We start from the raw sequence: 24,194 nt of genomic DNA on the forward strand, positions 1-24,194 counted from the left end.
GTCCTCCCATAACCTCACAGAACCTTACTGTCAATTAATGCTGCCGCTGGGATCACTGTTTGCACAAAACCTGGTGTGTCTGTCATCAGCTTGTAAGGGTTTGTTTTTTTTACTTAGAATGTGATCATCTGATCATGTGGTCATACTGTTAGCACCATTGTAGTACTGGGAGCAGTGGAAACACACCCACCTCATTCGGATCAATTAGAATAGATTTTACCGTGGTGGGGGAAGGTTGGTGTTTGTAAATTGTCTTGTAAATTAAACATATGGAGTTCACCTGCTCGAGTGCATGACTCTGCCAACAAACTACTTTTATGTACTTTTTTTGATGACTTAAAAATACCAGGATTTTTTTTTTCATTCGGATGAACATTCGGATGTCCTGCAAAATGATGTTTGTTGATTTGGGGCTTAGAGTTTGTGTTGCTGGCCTGGTGACTCCTCCTGGCATTCTGGGTGGAAATGTTCCCTAGTGATTTAATGACATTACCTGTCATGACCCCCCACTGGATAAAGGACTGAGGGGACAGGCATGGTGGACAAACAGAAAGAGTTTTATTGAACTTGGAGAACAGAGACGGGAAATAAACAGGATTCATGGGGGATCAAAACGGGAGGACTGGGCACAGGCAACAAGATGGCACGACGTCAGTGACTGGACTAGTGAGGACAAGAGAAACAGGCACTTAAATACATAGACTAACGTGGGCCAGGAAGCGTTAGGTGTGTCCCATGAGAGCCACGTGAGGGTTGGGCGGATGTGGTGGGCAGGACGTGACATTACCAGTGACAGGTGCTCACAGAATGATTTTTAAGGGAACACAGAGGGATCTCTGAGGTTCATATTTTGTTCTGAAGGACCAGATGCAATTTATTGGCAAGGGTGGTGAGGAGGTTTATCATAGTTGCTTGGATGGGGGTTTTTCATATGTGTTTCCTGTTGGTAAAGACTATGGTTGAATTGATCAAGGTGTAGATTTGGGTATGGGCTCATCTCCCTACCAGTATTGTAAGAGTACTGTGAATGTTTACTGGTGGATGATTTGGTCCCTACTAATGTTGAAACCAAACCTACACCCTTGGTCAGTACCATCCTCCAAAGTCCATATCCTTAATCGACTTGATACCCTCTGCCCTCATGAACAGCTTATGGGTTCCATTGAAGGTCACAAGGTCGGTTTATACTATAATAGCTCCACTTTAGTTCAGAACATCATTCACTTCATTCACCATGACCCTCCTTCTCGTGACGACTTGTATCAACGAGGTCATGTGGTTTCAATGAACCGCTACCCCGCCCATAACGTCCAGCCTACAATGATGACAAATTCAGTTACTCAAACGAACCGTGACTGATTCAGTTTAAGTCTGTGCAGTGTGTTTGTTCAGTTCCGACTCCAGGTCCAGTTGTTAACGCTGCAGCTCTGATTCGGTTCTGGGCCCTGTTTTGGCGCGGAACCCAGTCCAATCGTTATGGTGACTCGTGAGACGGGGCGGCGTGGGGGATGTCGGCTGCTCTGTGGGGACGGAAGAGGGAAGGCGAAGGAATGGGAAGGAATGCCAGCGGCACGTGAGCAAAGCAGTTTCAGCGAGTCTCTGGCCGCTTTGTGAAAAGACTATTGTTCCAGAAAGGATCACAGTGATCTATGCTCTACGGGATGCCAGCAGCATGGTTTCCCCCTCTCTCTCTCTCTCTCTCTCTCTCTCGCTTTCTTTTTATTTTCTCGTGGCCTCTGATTGGCTGCCGTCATGTTGCCCTTTCGGAGCTGTGGGCCAGGCAGGGTCACGGGCCAGATCAGTGACAGTAGGGATATTTCGAAAGGTGGACCGGGCAGAGGAAATACCTGCGTAGAAGCAGGCTTTGGGACTTTGCGATGGAGGGGAGGTGAGACGATGCTTCAGTTAGGAGGAATGTCCAAATCTCCCAGACCCTCTCTGATTATCGCCTGTTTTTTTTCTAGGCCGCCTCTTCATAAGTCGAGCTCAGAAGATGGATCTGGAGGTTAGTAAAACTAGGGTTTTCAGTCGAAACTAGTCCTTATGGGTTGTCATTACGCATGTAAGTGTAAGGGGCATGGCTGCGTTTACGACTCTACAGAGTCCTCACGCCATTGGCACTTGCCTTTCTGAAAACTCCCAGAATCCCAAGCGGCCGCTGGTTCATACTGTCAGCTTTGTTGTGGAGATGGTGCTCCGGCCCCAGGACGGGCAGACAAAGGCAGGCCGAGCAGCACCAAGCTCCCTCCAAGGCCGGGTCGTCATCTCTCCGTAGGGAGCCAAATATTTCTGAACGGCGGCGAGCCAGGTTCTGATGTTACGTGGCAGGGTCCCTCTCGAAATGAGGTCACGTGTCCCGGCGGGACGCTTCGGCTCGCAAGTTTTCCGTCTTGTTAACATCTTACGGAAAAATTACGTCCATAAACAGTCGCATTTCACGCAATGTCGACGTTCGCCGCCTACTTAAAAATGAAGATAAAGGCTGTAATTTTTGGACTCGAGAAAACACATTGGGAAGAATGTCAGCGGACCATAAACAGCTCCTTAGCTCTGTTCCACTCCTGCAGAAAGCCTTCATGCCTTGTATCTGCTTTCACACAAAGGCCAGGCAGGCACGACGGAAAGACAGCAGCTTAACACCCCTGTGGGTCTGGGTTTCGATCGCGTCTCAGCGACACGAGTGTAGAGTTTCACTTTTTTTTGTGTTCTGCACTAGTTTCTTCCCCACAGCCCCGAGGCTGAGATTTAAGTTTCTTCTTTAAGTTTCTTTAAATTGTCTATAGAATGAGCCTGTATGAGTCCTGTAATGGATGGACGTGATCTTCATGGTTATATCTGAGATAAGCGTAGTTCTCCCAATCTCCCTGCCCTACTTAAATGGAAGACGGATGATTGGGTTTCAGCCTGCGCTTGTGTAGACAAGGGATGATTAGTGTCTCCGCCGTTTTGAAGCCATCGTGGATGTTGGTATCGTCACGCAGGGAGATGGGAGAGTAAAAAGAAGAACAAGTCGTTTTGGCAGAATTTCCGGAAACTGCAGAAGGGATCGACGAGGCCGACATCGAAAGGTAAAGAAGCAGGAGGAGGAGAACGAGATGCTACTCATCTGTGAAAGATCAATCCATCTTCACAGGACCGTGCCATCTTCATTGCTTTCCTGTATCACTTGAGTACTGTTTAGGTTTATTGGGTCTGGTAGTTTTTACTGTAATTTTAGTATTTTTACTCCCGTTTTATATAGCTGTGGTGGATTACTTTATGTATTTTATATTCTGTTATATGCATGATATGTGGTAAACTGGAAAAGGTTTTATAAAGTTTTTAGGGTTCTTCAGTTTTATGTCACAGGCCAAATTCTACCTAATATTGTTGCGTTAGAAACAGGAATCAAACAGGGCTTTGTTTTCGATTTCGGTATTTTGTCTATAACGTTTTATTAACCCTGGAATGAAGTGACTCTCGGTCGGTTATCAGGTTTTCCATGGGAGCTCTGTGACCCTCCGTTCTCTTTATGGTCTTTTATGTCTGCCGCCCCCCCCAGGAGAAGACATTGGCTTCCTGGCCAGCGAGATCACCATGAGCGATGAAGAGAGAATCCAGCTGATGATGATGGTGAAGGAGAGGATGATCACTGTGGAGGAGGCTCTGGCACGGGTAGGACGTCTCTCCGCAACCCTGTGGGAGGCTCCTCAGGGCTTCACTTCCTGTTGGCACCCAGCCAAGGTGTCACCTCAGGAATGACACCACACACTTCCCTCTTCTCTTCTCTTCTCTTCTCTTCTCTTCTCTTCTCTTCTCTTCTCTTCTCTTCTCTTCTTTGCCATCAAAAAAGCAGCAACTTGAGGTTCTTGTGCAGCTGAGAGTTAACCCTTTGCAGTGTCTCTGTTGGGTAGCGACACCTCACTGAAGGGAAAGTCACTGTGTCCCTGGTCTCCACTGATACAGTGAAGTTTGATTAGAAGGGGTTTGTGTCATTCTCACCTTTTCTCCAACTCTCACTTCTCCCAAAGAGCATCTGTGAATTCTAGAAGCAGATTCAAATTTGAGTTCCATTCATTGCACAGATGACGGTCAGTGTCGGTGTTTTTTTTTTTTCCCTGGTCACTGAAGTTTGACACACGTTGGCGCCTGCTGATTGGCTGCCCCACAGAAAACGACAGCAGGCTGTGCACTTTTGGTTACTTAGGGATTAATCGCCACTTATAATCACGTGACTTTCCTCAGTCCTTCTGACCAGTGTGAGACCCCAGTGCCCCCCATGCAAAGTCTCAATTCTTTTCTCCCCCTCACCCTCCCCCCCAGCTGAAGGAGTTTGAGACCCAGACCAGACTATCCAGCAGTTCTGACAATGTAGTGAGGACTGATGGATCCAGTCCCAGTGTAAAGGAAGCCACAAACTTCAGTGTAAGTCTTCAAACTCATATTGCCTTAGACAAGCCTTCTAGTGCTGTCCTCTTCAAATCACCTTTTTTGTTCTGGTAACACTTTATGTGAAAGCCATTTCTATAAGACTCTATGAACACATTCATAACACATTATAATGCATTCATAAAGCATCATAAACATGGCATTCAATATTTATAAAAAGGCATAACACATTATAGCCATGTTTATTATGCCTTATGAATGCTTTATGAAGCTGTCATCTACAGTATATTGCATTATAGATACCTTTATAATGCAGTACAAAGTATCCTTAATCCTTATACCAACCATTAGAATGCGTTATGAAGGTATCTGCATTGCGTTATAGATGACAGCTTCATTGGAGCTTATGAAGCATTATAATGAACACTATAATGCCTTATGACTGACATGAGAAAATGCTGCAATGCTTTTTTAACTCTTACATCAACATGCATTATGAAAGTGTCTATAGTGCATTATAGATGATGGTTTCAAGTAACGTGTTACCTTTGTTTTTTTGGGCCATTATTTTATGGTTGTTTTATCATAATTTCCCCATCTTTATGTCACTGAAGGCCTCGGCTATGTCTTGTGCTCACTAGGGGTTAGTCTTCTCTCAGACAGACCGTCTAGTTTATCGATCGTTTCAGAAAGTGGGCAGACACGCTGCAGTCTCGCAGTGGGAGCGCAGTTAACTTGCTTGTTTTCAGCCTTAGCTGGCGAGAGGGTTTGTAGAAACGGTTCCCGATGTTGTTTACGAGCTCTAATTTAATTTAATTACTGTTGACTGAGTTGTGCGCTGGATGGAGATAAAGGCGCTCGGCCCGGCAGGTATTTGGGCTGTTGGGGTAAGCTCCCCCCAAACTCATATTCTCGATTTGAACGAGTGAGTCACCAAGCCCACATGAAGCCCACATCTTAGCAGGGGGCTGAGTCATGGCCGACAGCTTCAGCTAGAGGGGCATATCTGGGCTCAGTGGGTTAGGCCTCCACACTTGCGATCAGAAGGTTGCAGGTTCAAATTAGCAAAATAATCACATCTCCATTGGACCTTGGAGCCAGGCCCTAAACGCACCTCCAAAGTACTGCAGGAGTACTGTATAAATAGCTGACCCTGAACTGACCTAAATTAACCTTTTGGGCACATCCCCATGGGCACCAAGCAGAGTGACCCCCCCATCCCATTCATGAATGTCTTTTAACAAATTAATGCGATTTAATATCTAGTATAATTTTATCTTGTTCTTTTAATATGCCACTCACTGAAGAGACTACATAACCTGTCCCTTTTATTGGAATTATTTCTGTATTCTGCGAGCCACCAATCACTTTTTGACCTGACATCATATGTGCTGTTGCCCAGGGACACTCAATACTATTAATCTGGCCCTGGCTATGAGCCCTGGTTTCACTTTCACCTGTATGTCTCTTACACGCTCACAGTGACATGATTATTGTAGGAGGAGTCATCTGACATGCGCCTTTGGGGTCAATTTGACCCCAGGGTAGGTTGTGACAGTTCAATGCGTGTATGTCTGAAAGTAGAGAAGATGGCATTGGTGAAGTCTAAAGAAATCCAGTGTATCTGTACTTAGTCAAATGGCAAATAAGGCATCATTTTATATTTAATCCATCATTACAAAGAAGCGGAGCTTCTGTCCAGTCCACTCGCAGACTGCCAGCAGTCACTGTGCTCTCAGCATCACCACTCTCCTAGATCCACGGACCTCTTGTCGGTTCGGGGCAAAGACAGAAAATGAGTAGGGAAAAGTAACAAACGGTGTCTCCCCATCGAAACGCGCGTAATGGATGCACGTCCTTTGAGAAGCGTGTCCCCGGAGAGCAGCCAGTGCTCTGCGGAGGCAGCAGCTGTCAGATTGCCAGCAACGCGGCCCCCCGGAGAGCTGCGGGCAGGACGATCGGTGATATCGGGAAGCAGCACCTGTCCGGGGCTCTGCGGCCTCGACGGACGGGATTAGAAATGGGGAGAATCCCAGGATGGCCGTAGGGCGTCATGGAAAGGCTGCACCTGGCTATAGAAGGGTGCGTTTATATATCTCCTTTGGCTTCTGGGATCCTCAGGTAACTGCGTGAAGCTTTTGCCACGTGCCTCAGTTTCTGCGATAGCTGGATCAGAGCTGGCATGGTCCAAATTGCACATCGCCACGGTGACCGATACATTTCTCAGGGCATTCTTTCTATTAAATAATTTATTTTTAAATTATAAATTTGTGACTAGAGTCAAAGCCTAGATTTTGATTTCACTGCACAGGTGTATCAAAACTTCGGTACCACATACAGCATCTCTTAAGATCTGTGCCAAGGTAATAGTCACTGCACGACTATAGCACTATTTTCACCATATATTTTAATGTATAATTTTATTACTGATTTCCCCTTGCATATTTATTGTCTTTTTACTTAGTTTTATTCATTTCTACTTACTTTATCCTTTGCTGTCCACCCCCCCCCCCCCCCCCCCCCCCCCACAGGGATCAGCAAAGTGTTTTCTTGTCTCGTCTCATCTTATCCTACCTTCATGCTGTCTGTAAAACTGCACTTTGATGTTTGCGTCTTTTGGGGAAATCATCATCTCGGACCCGATGTCAGTGACCGTTTACTGTAACAATTTACACGCATTGTTTTATGCTGAGGCACAGATTTATGCCTGGCAGAACGACAACTCTTACTCATAGCGGAATGTTCTTTAGCCTTCTCAGGTTCTAATATTCTGATTCCTCCATGTAATGCTCATCTCGCTCATTTTCATGCCCATCTGGCTTTTCTCCATCAACAGCACTGGCCTGTTTTCTTGCTTCCTCGCTTATGACATCAGCTGGAGGCCAAGACGGCGTCGACAAACATTTTTGATAATGTATCTCTCTTTTCATCCCTATCTGTGGTGTATGGATTACAATTTACGGCCTGTGAATTGGGCTTTTGTATTTGATCAGACGGCTTGGCCACTGACAGAAGCCTTAGTGTTGAATTTGAATGAAGTGTTCAGTGTTTGAACTCCATTTAGAGCAGTTGGGGGATTTAGAGTGGAGTTTTCCTCCTAAAGCGGTGAATGTGTGATAGTCTGGGTAGCAGAGACTGATCAGTATTATGAGCCAAATGGACGAGGACAGTTTTAAACTGTAAACTGAACCCAAACTAAATGAAAAGAGGAGAGTTGTTAATGTCAGTATCATAAATGCTAATCCAAATTAGGGTCTAATGTCAGTATCATAAATGCTAATGCTAATCCAAATTAGGGTCTAATGTCAGTATCATAAATGCTAATGCTAATCCGAATTAGGGTCTAATGTCAATATCATAAATGCTAATCTGAATTAGGGCACACAATCTAACCTCAAGTTGGTATCACTGCTAACGTAAACTATTAGTTACCCTTTTAGTTTCTAGAAAATTTCTGGTGCACTAAAGAAATACCCTTCCTTAACGTCGCATCTCACTGCTCCTTCTGTCCTGTCATCTTTTTTTTCTGATATGTATCATTGTTCAACCATGAAACAAATTAGATGTACAAATGTATACAGGGAAAATGCCAGTACTAAATCTTCCATAACCATTGGTTCAGTTTGGGGTTACAATGAGCCTGGAATCTATCCCAGAATGCATAGGGAACAAGGCTGGATATAACATTGGCAGGATTGAGTGGAACACAACACACAATCGAGGGAAAAAATAATTTATGTAAACCACATATCTTTGGACCGGGGGGGGGGGGGGGGGGGGGAACACGTGAACAGCAAACTTCAGTTGTCACTCACGAGTAATAATAATGTTCCAGAAAACTGTGGATTACCAAACATCTCCCGGCATCTGCATAAATCTCCAGGCGTTCAGAGCAGAATGGTCACGAACCAGTAATTTCCGTCTGGAAACTACTGGGACGTTAAGCGGCGTCACCGCAACTGGGCACATCCTTCAGCCACAGGGGTTAGTCTGCTAGGCCCGAGACCAAGGCATGAGGCTCTGAGAGCCAAAGCATCTCTTGCTGTAGCTACTGTGGGCTGATGACGCCGTTGTACCAGACTCGCTTTCTCATGATTCACCGTGTCGTTCAGCAGTCCAGGGAACAGTCAGACGACGAGCTGGACGACTGCGTCAAGTTCAGGCGGCTGCATAAGCTAGTCAACTCAACCCGTAGGGTGAAGAAGAAACTGATCAAGGTAGAGGATGGGAAAAGGTCAACATCGGAAGGTAAGGCTTACTGACGCACAAGAAGGTCAGAAGTTTCCTGCATTCTGAATGAATGCATTAGACATGATATGGTGTGGTTGGAATGTGACTGGACTAAATTAACCCATACTTGGCATATAGGTGACTTTTGAACCTCATTTAAAAAATATAAATACTACATAGTACAAGTATGGACCTCGATTCCAAATCCTTGTTTTCAGTTCTCCCAGGTAGTTAGTTTAATAATTACTGAATCTGATTGGCCACAGAGGCTTCATACCTGGATCACAGGTAAAGGAAAGATGGAAAATCCACAGTGCTCAGACCTTGATTGGCATAGCCCTGCACTATTTGCAAAAGTTTTCCTCTCCTGATTCAGTAAACTTTGAACATGATAATTTTATAATCCCTACATTATTTCACAAAAATAAATCTATTTTTCAATGTGTCTGTATGGCGTGCCCTGTACCAGTCACTCAATGTGCGTTGATTGATTTATTAATTGAGGGATTCATTCAGATAAGGCGCATTGGCCTTGTAACAAAATAAATCAAGTACACATCATCACCTTTAGAAGACAGCAGCAACTGACATAGGCTATATCTGTTTAGCTACTGGAAGGAATGAGATGTTGCAGGTTTATAAGGGAATGCAGAAGCACTTTTGTTGAACTCTCTTTGTGTTGTGCAACAAACGTAGAGCGTTCAAGCTTAGAGGCCTTGCCAACATGCGAAGACAGCGCCGCACTGTACACTGACGTGGTGAAGACTCCCGGCAAGCCGGTGGACTGCTCCTCGCCTGCCCTGGTCCATGGGCTGTTCTTCGGGGAGGGCGACCCAAAAATCCCGACAGCCTCCCCCTCCACCGGCAACCCAGAAGCCCGGAGCAAGCGGCCGGGCCCCCTCCTGGTGAGGTCCAGCAGCAGCCAGACCCTTGTCCACCCCGGCAGCGGGAACACAGGAACAGCGGGCGGGGGCGGCGTCCAAGACTCCCCCCTAGCCGAAGAAAAGACCGGGAGGAGGGAAGAGTCCCAAAGTCTCCCGCTCCATGACCGACAGCGAGATGCACAGGGCTCATGGACCTCCAGCCCACGGGGTAAGAACGTGAGAGAGAAAACCAAGGGATTGGTGTCAAAAAATTTTCAGAAACACCAAGACCAGTTGGCTATATCCTCTGTGATTCCATGGCTAACAAAGAAGCTCCTTAAACTTTATTTCCTACCTCATAAGCAGAGTAACTTCGCGTAGCCTTGGCCAAGGGCCTTACAAACATGTGCAAACCCAAGAGAGACTCTCCGTGAACCAAACTGATCAGAGCACCTATTGCACCAATTATCAGAGACGTTTGATGACCCTGTCATAGTGTTTCCTACAACGGAGACCCAGCTCTGTAGTACATCATTTCAGTTGACCATTCCAGTTGGAGAAATTCCCAACATTTAAAACTCTTTATGTTTTTGTTACCATGGTGAAAACAGTGAGCGTAATTGCTGGTGAAATAATATGTGTTCATGCTTTGGCTGAATCTAAGAAATGTATCAAATGGTGATTGATGTGTTGGCTTAGAGAGGTCATTCCTCTTTTCTGCGGCTTTGTGGATCCAAGCCAGGGTGGTGCGTGGTTCTGAGGGTTAGGACACTGTGCCCGTGATCAGAAGGTTGCTGGTTCAAATGCCAGGCTTGGCAGAGTGATTCCACTGTTGAGTCTGAGAGCAAGACCCCAAGACTGTAGCCATGGAGTCAGCATTGGCGGGGGACGATACATTTGATAATTACGACCTTGCAAAGGCCTTTATCCCATTTGCTCCAGGGACTGTTTGACTCTGAATTCTCAAAAATGTGTGTTGCTTTGGATATAGGTATCTACTAAATATGTAAAATGTCATGTAAAAGTGTCAATGTTGCTCTTTTCAACCAGAGAACCTGCAGTTTTGGAGGATTTGACCTTTCGAACCGTTCCCTCCACGTGGCCCAGAGTCGAGACTCGGTGAGTTGGACAGTACTTAGAAGTAGCAAATTAGAAATTCATTCTTATCGGTGCTGAGGCGTAAACCAGAGTTCTGCTGCAGAGCAAAGAGAGAGATTGCAGCCCCCGGGAGGGGGTGAAGTCTCCGGCAACCCCTCGGATCTCCCTGGGCAAGAAGGTGAAGTCGGTGAAGGAAACCATGAAGAAACGCATCTCCAAGAAGCACAGCGGCTCCGTGTCCGAGCAGGTTTGTGTCACGACATCGCCTTGTGCTCAGCGCTCTGCCTTCCAAAGCTACCAAGAGTTTCTGAAAAGTTTGGAAATACTTAGCTACTCACCAAGAGAGTGAAATGACTCCTTCAGTGGACTTCATTCACAAAATGCCTAATTGGGGACTTTTTAATGAAAACTATGTAGAGACAAGGCATTCAGATTAGAAAGTTGAGTTATTTATTTTTTTAATGGGTCAATGCAGACTTTCTTGCTGTTTCTTGCCTCAATCCGTTCTCCAGAAAGCCAGCATGGGCTGAAGGCATAGAATTAAAGGGATGTGGTTAGGTTACAGCTTAAGATTTAAAGGGACGTTTATGAGGAGGAGTTTATGCCAAGAATATGATGCTGAAATTAATATGGCAAGGGGTGACTGGCAGTGTGTGGAGAGGGGGAGCTTAATAGAGCCAACAAGGGTACCTTTCAACAGGAAGCTCCATGTTTGCCCAAACCAGCATTACATGAATCATTTTGTTCAAATTTAAGTGTTGTCCAAAAAAATAAGGATCAGCTGAGCAGCAGTTATATTTAATAAAACGCTGTGTTTGACGAGTAAAAATTTAGCAAATAATACCACAAGACCACGAATAATGTGTGTAAAGAACAGTATGGGAAAATAGCCCTCTGTTTTCCAGTCTTGGTTTGCAGTGCCACCTGCTGGCAGACTTATTGAATTGTCTGTGCTTTTTCACTCTGCTGCAGTTAAGCCCTGAAGGGACGCTTAGCTCACCCCAGTCCCCTGAGCTCAGCGCTAATGTTACGGAGAAGCCCAAGCTGAAGGCTGGGGGCTCTGTGGAGAGCCTGCGTAGCTCGCTCAGCGGACAGAGCTCCATGAGTAAGTCTGTCTGCATGCGTGTAGCAACTCCATCTACCACCGCCGAACATCTTTCTAAGGTTTCTTCCAGCTTCTCAGATTTGCTACATTAGCATTAGCACCAAATATGCAGAAGATGACACTGGGAAATGTTCGCATAAAAGCATCAGATTACAACGCATGTCCTCCAGATACTAGCAGACCCCGCTTTTTCAAAATGCATGTCACTTTGGATAGAAGTGTTTGCTAAGTATAAGTTAAATCTAAAAATGTAAGCACCGCTTCAAGGTGCAGGACTTCTGATAAAAAGAATTGCTGGTTGGGGGGGCAAGGTTTCTGTTATTTTACCTTCCAAATGATTTATATAAAAACATAAAAAGATTAAATATCAAACACTATGCAACTTCTTTTGCATGAGATATTTTGCTCAATAAGAAGAATAAGGATCACAGATCATACATTATTAATAATAATACATAAATTACATATAAATTTATATGAATACAATATATAACATATTGTAATTATCATTACTAATTATACCATCACTCTTGACCAGACTGGCAGTTGGAAGATGGACGGATTGGTATTGATTAGACCAGGCCTGCTTGTATGACTTAGGAGTTGAACTTCTCTTGTGTTGTGTTCTGTCCTTCAGGTGGCCAGACAGTGAGCACCACCGACTCCACAGCCAGCAACAGGGAGAGTGTGAAGTCCGAGGACGCCGACGAGGAAGAACTTCCCTACAGGGGGCCTTTCTGTGGCCGGGCCCGAGTGCACACAGACTTCACGCCCAGCCCCTATGACACGGACTCCCTCAAGCTGAAGGTACTCACATGCACACAAAGAAGTTCCCAATCTTCAGCTGTCGTGACTCGAACTCGAGGAAAAGTCCCCAATCATCTCCTTTTGACATTTTCTAGGAACGTGAATCTGGTGATGATGCTTATTTAAGCGAATGGAGCTTCACTAGCTATACTGCTTTAGCTGAAGTACCTCAACCAATTGGGGCAGCGTGTGGCTCAGTGGGCTAAGCCTGTGTCCTTGTAATCAGGAGGTCGCAGGTTCGAACCCAGCCTCAGCACGTCTGCGGGTCCTTGAGCAAGACCCTTAACCCCTGGGTGCCGCTACAGGTGGCAGCCCTTCGCGGTCAACTTACTCCACAAAGAGCAAGTTGAGGGAGGCGTAAAGATAATTTCCCTACAGGGGATCAATAAAGTATCAATTAATATGTCCTATACAATACTGTTAAAGTCTGTAGTACCACAGTCACCTTGGGCAAAAGTCTGTTGTACCAGAGTTACCTTGGATAAAAATATCTGAGGCACCTTGGTTAAAGATGTGTGATACCAGAGTCACCTTAGGTATCTTACGTACTTGTTCCAGTTCTGTTTCTTTGTGCCACTGCTTCTTCTTACTATTTACACCAATGTTTCTGAGTCATGCAGAGCAATTTCCATCAGCCAAGGTGCCTCTGTGTCCCCCCCACAGAGCGGAGACGTCATCGACATCATAAGCAAGCCCCCGATGGGCACATGGATGGGCCTGCTGAACAACAAGGTGGGATCCTTTAAGTTCATCTACGTGGACGTGCTGAGTGAGGAGGCGGAGAAGCCTAAGAGACCCAGGAGGGCCAAGAGGAAGGGCCGACCACCCAAGCCCACCTCCGTGGAGGAGCTTCTGCAGCAAGTCAACCTCAAGGTGAGCAAAGAAAGCAGTTCCAGGGGGAAAGGCACATGGATACACTGAGCTGTGTAACAACGCATTACAGTATGTATGCTCCCCTCCCACGTGTTGCATTTGCACAGGGCCAGCCCAAGGTATAACAGACTAAGCAGCTGCTTAGGCCCAAGCGGCCAGCAGGGGACCCCATCCAGGGTGTCCCCTACCCTGTGCCCTCTGATAGACTGGCATCCCGTCCAGGGTCTCCCCTGCCCTGTGCCCTCTGATAGACTGGCATCCTATCCAGGGTCTCCCCTGCCTCAGAATGGCTCCCCTCTCACTGCCACTAAGACACTATAAAAGATGTATTCTAGCTGCTAGGATAATCTAACATGGGATAACACGCCTGTCCTGGCCCTTCTCACAATTCCAGGAGTATATGGCTACTTTCCTGTTCAACGGCTATGAGGAGCTGGACACCTTTAAGCTGCTGGAGGAGGAGGACCTGAACGAGCTGAACATACAGGACCCGCAGCACAGAGCGGCTCTGCTGGCGGCCGTGGAGATACTGCAGGAGGACGATGGCAGTGAGTGGGGCACGAGCCAGACCGGCTTCCATGCGCCTGCATGTGTACAGAACAGTGATGTTATTATAGTGATTTTGTAATTGAATCTGTTTTTTTATATTTTCTAGTTTCATTTGAAATCCTGTTTAGTTTTAGTTCATTTCAATGTGGTGTTATTAGTTTTTATTTAAAATATCTCTGTTTAGTTTTATATATATATATATATATATATATATACACACACACACACACAAATGTGTCTGATCTTTAGAGAATCCTGCATGAATACATGGTGCATATTATATAGTAATGCCCTCAAACCAGGCAAAACACGTTCCTGATATTATTAATGGTAATTAAAGATAAGGAAATCATAGCTTTAGCTAAATAGTATTTAAAAATGGAACGGAAACAGAAGGTATTTTTTATATGTTCGTTTCAGATGCAATATTCATAGTTCTTGTTTAGTTGTAGTTTTTTGTTTTATTTCGTATATCATTATATTTCAGTTTACGAAAATGTTTTTGTTTTCCTTAACGACAATCACCCTGGTGCAGAGAAACACACTCAATTGTTCAGTTTCTAGAGTGTCTATTAAAAAAGTCGTATTGGTTCTTACCTCCATTGCAGCCAAAGCCATCCGAACGAAGCAAAAACTAAGCATTGTTTTTTAGCGATGATTTCTCGTGACACAATTTGCATCAGTGCCGGGCCCTTCCCCATGCGAGCACCTCCCTTCCGTGTTCATGCGACCCCATTGTATCTCCTAGGTAACAGTGACTCAGACCGCATAGGCCGCTCTGGTTCCAAGGAGCAGATCCTCTCTGATAAGGAGGACCGGCTGGGCAGCACCCCCCGAGACTCTGGCTGCTACGCCAGCAGCGAGAACCTGGAGACGGGTAATGAGACCCCCCGCATCCACCTGCTGTCTTTGGCTGCTCCTCCTTGAGCACAATAACCACAAACCCTTCCCCCTTCCCTCCTGGGTCTGGTGTGTCCACCTTGCTGATCACGCCTTATTCTTTCTTCGTATTTGTGGTGGTGTAGAGTTACCCCCCCCTACTCCCACCACTATGCATACTGTCCTCTGTACCAGCTTCCCAAACTGATAAAGGTGACCACATGACGTGAACCTATTTATTGAAAACAAGCATGGTACAGTATCAGTGTTCTATTACCATATTGTCACTGTCCAATGAAAAACACGTATCTCCGTAAGTACATTATTTCAGGAGCATGAAAAAAAAGCATTTTCTCAGAAACTAAAAATTAACCTAAAACAACATAATGAGAACCCTCCCCTTAGCACTACGAATGGAGAGCTGTCTTTACACAGCCGTCATCGATGACGTCACAAAACATCTTTTAATTGGTCAGTTAGATGTCAGATGCTATCAGCAGACAGAGGAGAATGGAGGTATATCATTTATAGTAAATACTCACGAATGTCAATAAGTGGACATAGATTTTCAGCGAGCAGTGATGATATGGTATCATTAAGAGGTATCTGTTCCATAAAATCATATGGAATCATCACTGTATCATCACATGGAACATTAATATGGCAGCAAACATCAAATGGTGTAATACTAGGATTGAGGTTTTCAGCTTGGGGTCAAATGTGATCACACATTAGGGACAGGGGCCTCCCAGCTTCGGGGGTCCTGGTTTCAGAAACGTTGAAGGCTCCTACATGTACGCTGTGGTGTCAGTGCTCTATTATCACGCATCAATACTCTATTGTGACATATCAGTGCACTATCACCATTCCTTTGGTTGAAACTTCATGACGTGCAGTTGAGCATGTTTATGATGTGCAATGAATCAGCAGCTGTTGATCTGAACTACATCAAAAGCAGTTTGATGAATGAGAACTTGTCTTTCCCCTCGTTCAAATATGTGACCCAGTTTTGGTCTTAAAACGCAACTTAGTCACACAAATGCAAACGTGTTCTCATACTACCGAGAAATTGTGATTTAAAATCTTGTATTTTGATCTAGCTGAAGCCACTAGTGAATGTGTTACTAATATAAAGAGTCATGATAAATTAGTGATTCACCAAAACCTGTGATTCTGTTTCATTCTTACAGTTCTGTTATTATTCTGCATTTATTTTTTTAGGGGTTATTATTTATAATGTCACCCAAGGATGTGTGGATGTTCTTAACAAAATATTGTTACACGATGCTATTTTTATAAGACAGAAAAAGTGATACTTTATTACTGATCGAAACTGAACGGCTAAAAGCCTTTCTGACAGATTATCACAGCAGCATTGAAACTGTCGTATTAGTAGTGTTATTAAATTATTCTTAGACTAACCTAGCTGTGTGTTTCACCTGGGGAGATATTTATAACATTAGTGCTGATTTGGATTTGTTTGCCTTGATTGCTTTAATCGCTTTCAAAGTTCTGTTTCCTGTGTTTCTTGCCTGTGTAGAACGGTGTACGGTAGCTATGGATACCGTTGAATAAACGGCAGTGATTCACTCAGCTCGGCCTGCTTTTCCTTATTTCCTCCCTTTTCCTCCCGATTCTCCAGCTACTCGTACTAAGCACCGTCAGAAATATGCACTTTACAGCTGAGCCTGTTCGTCTTTGTCGTCCTCTGCCTGAGAAGCTCACTTTCCTTCTGGCCACGCTATTCGCAAAGCGACCTTTTCGACAATCTTTCTGGCGACGCCAATTTCCATATTGCCTGCCTGATTGTGCTGAGTGGTCCTTGCATGGACCTGCGTAATTTGTACTGTCACAGGTGTCAAAACAATTCTGATTAACTTAATGGTCCACAAAGTTACTGTGGGGTTTCCCCCCCCCCCCCCCTTCTCTGCACGTGCTTAAATGCTGACTATATCCCTGCAATTCACAATTAACATTTAGGCTAAGATGGCAAGATACTGTAAATCTCATGTCAAATCCTACTTTTTGCATGGCTTCAATATCCTACCAGAAAATGGTAATAATTGTAGTTGTCTACCCACCTAAATGCCCTGCAATTTATTGTTCAGTGTTAGGTGAGAATATTTTTAAAACATTGTGCAGTCATGAAGGTAACTGATGACTACTCAACCACGATGGCCATCGTTAGCAGGTACAAGTAGAAACTCCTGGGTAATCTGTAGGTTGGTGTGGAGATGGGGCCGACTCTGGTCAGCTGGCTAGAGCGAGCTTTTCAATTCTAGACCAGTCGACACACACATGCACCCGCATTTACATGTAACTAGTAAATATTCTGTATGGTTTGCAAACCACTCTGGTACTTTTTATGTAGGTAATATAAGGTTTATAATATATATCTGACATGGGATTTCTTGCCTGAGAGACTAAAAGCATGACTGTCACGCCAGTTGCGTGAGACTTGGCAACCCTGTATCTCAGGGGTTGAATTGAAACTTAGCATGTCAAGGGCTGAAGGTTTGTGTGAAATGTGTGTGTCCTCCCTGTGTTTGTGTGGGTTTCCTCCAGTTTACCATCTGTAAATTATCCGTATCACATGTCTGTTGTGTGATTGTGTGCTGTGAGTGACTGGGGTCCTCTCCACATGAATATGTAAGATACCAGCAGCGCTGGCAACCTTGCAGAGGGCTTCAAGCTGAAAGTAGGACAGCGCTAGAGACTTACTCGAGGCGAATTGTTTGTTTCAGGCAAGAGCAGGAAGTTGTCCCGTCTTGGCGGGTCGCCGGCCACGTACAGATGTGACTGCCCTGCCGTCCCTGCGATCGATTCCGTTGAGGCTTGGCTCCAGACCAAGTCAGAACTGCTCCTCGATAAGCAGGTATTCATCAAGGGTTCGGACCAGAGCCCCCCCCGTTTGCAAAGGAGCCCCTACCTGGTGGCAGTTAGCCGCAGCTGTGAAGATCTGCGCAGGCCCCTCTTTCCTGAAGGATTGTGGGAACGCTCTCACTCTCTGGGACACCTCCAGCAGGTCCAGGGTTCCAATAAGAGGGACTTCCAGGCTTTTGTACCCAAGCCTTCTCCGATTTTCTGTTCGGGGGCGGAGTCTCGTACTGAGCGTGGCTCTAAGCCCCGCCCCTTTGGTCTAAGTTCGGAGAAGTCTTTAGCACCTGGGCGTTATGCTGTGGAACATTCCAGTAGCTTCTATGAGGCTTCAGCACAGCCCATAACATCACCCCGTCCTAGATCGACCTGTACAGCAGAGGTGATCCTCCGGGCTGCACCCCTACGGACATACCCTAAAAAGCCACCAGTACCGCCACCAGTTCCTCTCAAAAAGTCCCGGTATAGATCATCCAACGGACCCCGAGAGTCAGGCACGCCCTCTCGAAGTCCCGCCCCACCCCCTCGGCCGACGAAACCTCGCAAGGCAGCCAGTTCTGCTGAATGCAGCACCAAGGAGGAGGACCCTCATCCCACTGTGTCTCCGCCGTGGCTTTCCGACCTCCCCCAGACACGAGGGGGCAAGCCACCCTCCGGGAGGAAGAGCTGGCACGCCAGGGCGGTCGACCTGGAGTCACTGTTGGAGGACCGGCTCGCCTTGGAGGGCATCGACCTTACTGAGGAGCCGTACTCCGACAAGGTGAGAGTGATTCCGAAGCTACACTCCTCAAAGACCAGGGCGGGGGGCGCACATAAGGGGGAGAAATGGGAAGACGTTCAGGGCCCCGGACACTAGGGGGCGACCAAGAGAAATGTTGCGGTCTATGAGCGTGGCATGGAAAATAATTACAGAATTTTTTTTTTTAAATATTAAAACTGTTAAAACACAAGTTGAAATACCCCCCCAGGGGCAAATCTATAGCTATAAACAGAACAGGCAGTTGAGCAGGAGGCCAATTTACTCACGTTGCGGAGGAAATTATCAATTTTCTTAGTAGGAGGGGCTCTCAAGGAAAGCTATGCCCCTGAAAAGGTAGATCTGGCTGTGAATACACATTTAAAGGAGGTAATGTATGTGAGCTTGGATAACGGTTTGGAGGGACCCCAGAGATGACAGAAGGGCATGGCTTCCCGCTCCTTTAAAACCATTTTCACAAACCACAGAAAATGAATACAATGCACCATACAACAGCAAGCAGTTTCTTCGGCGAGGCCTGTAACATTTCAGAGAAACCATTCGGTTCTGAAAAACAACATACTCACTAATGTTTGTCAATATTATTAATCTGAGTGCAAAAACATTCAACCACTATCGCCATTGTGGTCTGAGTACAACTCTGTCGACTCAAGTTAAGTCTTAATGTTAATTATCCTGCATGAGGACAGATTTATAACTGGTGCAAAGCTCATTAAGTTTATGATCACTTTGAAAAGAGTAATTTTATGTCTCAATTTAACAGTTCTGTTCATTTACCTCGTATTTCTCACTTGGCTGGTGCTAAGTATTAGATTAAGGGTGTTTATTTTATGATCAACACGTTTTTACCATTTCATATAAAACTAAAGTTCATTAAATAGAGGACAATAACAGTGAACCAAGGCACGTGCCGGCCTTGTTGGTGTAACACGAAAAAGAGTTTTACTTTGGGCTTAAATGAATTAAAAAAAACATAAAATAAGGCACAGTAAATGCCACCTTTAATTCAGTAATGAGTTACATCTGTGTGTGTGCTGTTTGTGGAAAAATAAAGGTGTAAATTTGCTGTGACATCTCCGGTTCTACAGGTTATTGTGATGGTTTTTATGGAAAAAAAGTGAAAATATTCAATAAACTGGCCAGAAACCAGGAATATTTAAATATATGTATGTGTTGACAATGAGTTGCAATAAACATCCTATCGCATGGAACGGGAAATTGGTTTTAGATGAGGACGGGTATTTTGCATAGGCAAGACTGCTAGTTACCTACAAAAAAATATTTATGTTGTTACAATTATTGTCTTCAGGGGCAGGTTTCTTGTTTCTGGGGTCTCATTCAAAAAGTCAATTTTGCCCCCCTCCTCTAGTGTAGTGATTGTTTATCACCAACAGAGGGCCCCAAACCTCAGGGGCCCCACGCAAAGACATGGTTTGAGTGTCTTCTGAGAGAATTTTTTTCTGAAATACAATCGATTTCCAACAGCACGGCCGCTGCGGGATCCCCCCAGCTCTGGTCCAGAGATATTCCGAAGACCTGGACCAGCCTGTGAAAGACATCGTTTCCGGCATGGATCACATTCGGGTCCAGCAGCTGCGCAAGCAGCATCGCATGGCTGTGAGTGTCCGTAGCGTGAGCCTAGTGTATTTCCAAGAAGATCCCCTGAACCTGAATAGGATGAGCAGTTTCAGAAAATGGACGGATGGATGGATGGTTGATTGTGGTTAAGAATCTGCATTTAGATTCATCTTCAGTTTAAAAGCAAATTGTCCCAGGAATGTATTGTGGTTCAGCTGGTTTTGCCGGAGCATGATGGGATATGCAAAAAAAAAACCTTCCTATGTTGCCATTCATGTGCAATTAGCAAATAAAGCATCCTTTCATTTTGTTATTAATCATCATCACTTTCTACTGCAGATTCCACTGGGCGGCGTGACAGAGCTGGGAAAGAGAGCGCCCTCCGCGGGACAGATTAGCACGACGACGGACTGGCTCGTGTCCATCGGCCTCCCCATGTACGTCCGGAGCTTCACCCAGGCCGGGTTCACCTCGCTGGAGCAGGTCTCCTTGCTGACTGAGCCCCACGTGCTACGGCTGGGCGTGAAAGACGAACGCCACGTGCAGTTGCTCCTCGGGGCGGCCAACCTGCTGCGCACTCAGGGCGCGCATCCGTGAGCGGCCAGCAGGGGGAGCTCGGGCTGGGTGCGGATATTTAGAGGGATTACTTCAGCACACGTTCCGTTTCTAGATGCGTGTAAAATCCCAAAAAGAGCCAGCTGCTCTAAATGCAGCACCTGTTGCAAACTGCTTTGCTGCTGACTTTCTTCGTCTTGAAGTTGAAAATGTGGCCAAGCAGACTACCAGCTGGATGGAAGAAATCACCTTTCCAGTCACATTTTCTTATAAAAGGAAATGATAAAAAAGACTAAGCTGTCTTTGCATTTAAAAAAACGGGTTTTATATGTTAACAATGACTTTTCTAAAGATAAATGAACGTGATGTACGTCTGTAGTCAAATGCGTCTGTTTTCTTCTCAAGAAGTGAGATGCAGTAGCTTAACCAAAACGTTTTTGTCTTAAAAAGAGACGAATGTCTGAAAACCTTCAGATTTTCACATATCAATAGTGAATAGTCAATATTTTAATAATTAAGCCCACTTAAAGATATAGTTTTGGGGTATCGTTTTTATTATATAATTTCATCATTGGAAAATACACAGTATTATATGCTCAAAATAATCTCATGCATATTGATTCTTTGATTTTTTTAATAGATCATGTATTGCATATTAAGGGACATTATACGCTGTTAATTATACTCGGTGAGACGTTAACTCTTCTTTCTACCAATGATGAAGCAAATAGGTTTTATAAGGCAATAATCTTAACCTTTAGAGTATGTCAGTACATTATGATAATGTTGAGCTCCAGTTGCTGTCTCCTGGACCTTACATCCTACAGCGGTTCCAGTTACTTTTGGTATATCAATTTATACCAGAGTTCTTACGATGGTTCGTGCTCCAAAGGTTTCAAATTAAAATTCTCCCAGGCATGATAATGAATTTATTTAAATTATAACAAGCTAAAATTTATGAAGGCAAGCATTACTGTGCTAAGAAGGATCTTCTTTTTTTCAAATTAAAAAGAAAAAAAAAAATCGGATTTCTAAAAGGTGCTGAATGTTTTTAATTTCATCTCAGTTTTCATAAGCCCTCTCCCAGAATGCCTTGAGTAAAATATGGACACTGCACTGTAAGGAGACACGCCAGTCGGTTGCAGGTTCAGTCTCCTCATACTGTCCGGTAGTTGGAAGAAAAGTTATCTAAGGAAGCTTCCCTCGAAAATATTTCGTGACAATATGCAATTTGTTTGTTATATTTGCTAAATAAATAAATAAAATAAAATAAACAACCTGCAAATACGGCATGCATCCAGTTGAAGAAAACGTGAGGAGCTTTCACAACAGTTAATCTAAATATTATATAAGAAGTTGAATGCAGACCATGTATTGGCAATTGTGTTTTCCAGATGAAACAGAAATGACCGACTTCGCGTTTAGTGGGTACGTCTGGGCCTGTGGTTTATGCAAATCGATCGACTTCTGACTTTAGTTTTGCAGGCTGTACATTAGCGAATGGTCTAGCCACATGACTGCACAAAACTGAAAACGAGACTGATTTGAATAAACATTTGCACAACGTGTTGCAATTCAAAGGACTCTCATATAGCCTACGTGGATCGTTTTTAAAAGTCATTATTCCACAGTTCATCTCATTCCACGTTTTATTTAAACGCCAAAGATATCTATCAGAAGCACTAAATCAACAATGAAGTCACCATCGTCACCGTGATTAGTCCGTGATGAGGTCTACCGTATATCCATCCATCTTCCAACCGCTTATGCAGCAGGCCTACAGACTCAGCAGGAACTTGGAGCCGCTCCCATGAAGGAGGCGACACAAAACAGAGTTGCAGTATGTCAAGGTGCACATACAATGAAACGGCTTTTCTCCGGCTATTAAGACATCTGATGTCTCTAAATTGTTAATGATGTACAATTATGAATGTGTATGTATATACTGGGCCTATGATGGACTAGCTGATCACGTGCACCCCGACCAGGACTACTTACGAAGAAAAATCAGGTGTTAACTCCCGCAAATCGAGTATGTGAAAAAAAACCTAGTTTTAAACAAAAATGTAAGAATATAATGTTTATCGTAACATGTTTTTTAAATCATGCATTTTAACGTTATTTAATATATATATATACAAAAATATTACTGCTGGTCTTCAGTTTTCTGAGAAAATCGTTCCCTTTAAAATCAAGCAATCTGCGACTATGGTGTATATATGTAATTGAATTGTCTCAGATGTTATATCCCGTTGTTTTGTAATTTGTAATAAGAACATAAATACAATAAAAATTAAACATTTTATTTACTATTAGTTCATATATTTTATTTTATTTTCGGAGGTCCAATAATCTGTTGCTTGCTCCTTGGAATGTATCCTGAACGTGTATTACGAGTCACCAGTCATATGAAAGGGTTTATATTAATGAATCCATTAATACACTCTTTGATATTCATCTGCCACGTATCCAATAGCAAGAATAAGGAGGGTAAACCGTGAACTGTTCGACGTGGACAGTCCGTCGATTTTACCGTTATCTTAGCTTCTTCTGAACACTCGTGTATCGTGCATTTGCTTTCTTGTGGGTCGTGGAATGCGCGTTTTTTTTTCATTATTATTATTATTATTATCGGCCCCACCCCCCGTCAACTTTTACCAAAAAATTGGGACATTTTAGTTTGCCATGCAAAACTGTTTCTCAGTTCACGAATATTGACACTTAACTAAATTACATCCATCATTGCAGGTAACAAAACTTTATTTAAGAAATTAATTAGATTGTTTTAGACAACGTATTTTACATTAAAGGACATTATACGCTATTGATTAAAGCGGTAAAGATTTTGCGCCGCATAAAAAACTAAAAGAATATAGTGAAAATAAGATTCGAGTATTTTATCGTGCTATGGTACTTGGGGCAGGTAGTCACGAAAAAGAAAACGCACAAATATACACAATTTTGGGGCTTGCTAAATCGTACCCAAGACTAAGGGGGTCATCCGAAAGAAGCACTGTGAAATCTGGCCTTAAGGTGTCCCTGTTCTGCAGTAAGAACAAGCTCTCTCAACTGTGGGATTTTCTTAGTAATCTGACACCGGCATTAAACGGAGAGGCTGAAGGGTAACGCGGGTTTGCCAGCTCGGCTTTGCAGAACTAGTCCTGACGTAGCTGGAGGAAGGTCCGCTTGAGATCAGAAGGGGAGACGACCACAGGATCGTCGCTTTTCAGGCAGACGTGGATCCCCGTTTATTTTTCCCCTCTTCTATTATCCAAATGTTATAGAAACAAAGTTTTTGACTTTCTCCGAGGCGAATGGGTGACCACGATTCTCGACGGCTCTATGCGAGGAGGAGATGATGAATTACAGTACCAGCTACCGTCACAAAAGTCAAACCCAGAATCACACAAGAGACCGGAACAACAAGAGGAGCGCCTGGCTTTCCCTGATATTGTTCAGGTTTTCCCTGCGCGATTATGGCTTTTGCATGACTTCTCTGTTCCTGTTTTGTCTCGGTTCCCTATTCTATCAGTGGAACGGCGGACCCCCCAAATTTCTCCTAGAATTCCGACAATACCTCGGTAAGATCCGATCTCCGATACATTTGTATCTTTTCCCTTGCGGTTTCATTTCTCCGATCTACTCCGTCCAACAA

The 24,194-nt window shown here is 44.4% G+C and overlaps 2 protein-coding genes across 2 annotated transcripts in view; both read left to right on the top strand.

Moving 5' to 3' along the window:
* sash1b (SAM and SH3 domain containing 1b) overlaps positions 1 to 22,849 on the top strand; it is a 92,401-nt gene extending 69,552 nt beyond the window's left edge. The window contains 17 exon segments of the mRNA XM_048973832.1: positions 1,965 to 2,005; positions 2,982 to 3,068; positions 3,542 to 3,654; positions 4,303 to 4,404; positions 8,484 to 8,616; positions 9,295 to 9,618; positions 9,620 to 9,690; positions 10,512 to 10,580; positions 10,663 to 10,806; positions 11,532 to 11,664; positions 12,302 to 12,471; positions 13,135 to 13,344; positions 13,739 to 13,889; positions 14,642 to 14,770; positions 17,517 to 18,409; positions 19,892 to 20,023; positions 20,324 to 22,849. Coding sequence (XP_048829789.1) covers positions 1,965 to 2,005; positions 2,982 to 3,068; positions 3,542 to 3,654; positions 4,303 to 4,404; positions 8,484 to 8,616; positions 9,295 to 9,618; positions 9,620 to 9,690; positions 10,512 to 10,580; positions 10,663 to 10,806; positions 11,532 to 11,664; positions 12,302 to 12,471; positions 13,135 to 13,344; positions 13,739 to 13,889; positions 14,642 to 14,770; positions 17,517 to 18,409; positions 19,892 to 20,023; positions 20,324 to 20,581 — 3,160 coding nt within the window. The 3' untranslated portion in view covers positions 20,582 to 22,849.
* An 804-nt stretch (positions 22,850 to 23,653) lies between these two features.
* LOC125706987 (uronyl 2-sulfotransferase-like) overlaps positions 23,654 to 24,194 on the top strand; it is a 28,842-nt gene continuing 28,301 nt past the window's right edge. Inside the window, exon 1 of the mRNA XM_048973830.1 lies at positions 23,654 to 24,120. Coding sequence (XP_048829787.1) covers positions 23,895 to 24,120 — 226 coding nt within the window. The 5' untranslated portion in view covers positions 23,654 to 23,894. The remainder of the gene's footprint in view (positions 24,121 to 24,194) is intronic.

This window comes from Brienomyrus brachyistius, chromosome 14 (assembly GCF_023856365.1).
Source record: "Brienomyrus brachyistius isolate T26 chromosome 14, BBRACH_0.4, whole genome shotgun sequence".
NCBI lineage: Eukaryota > Metazoa > Chordata > Actinopteri > Osteoglossiformes > Mormyridae > Brienomyrus > Brienomyrus brachyistius.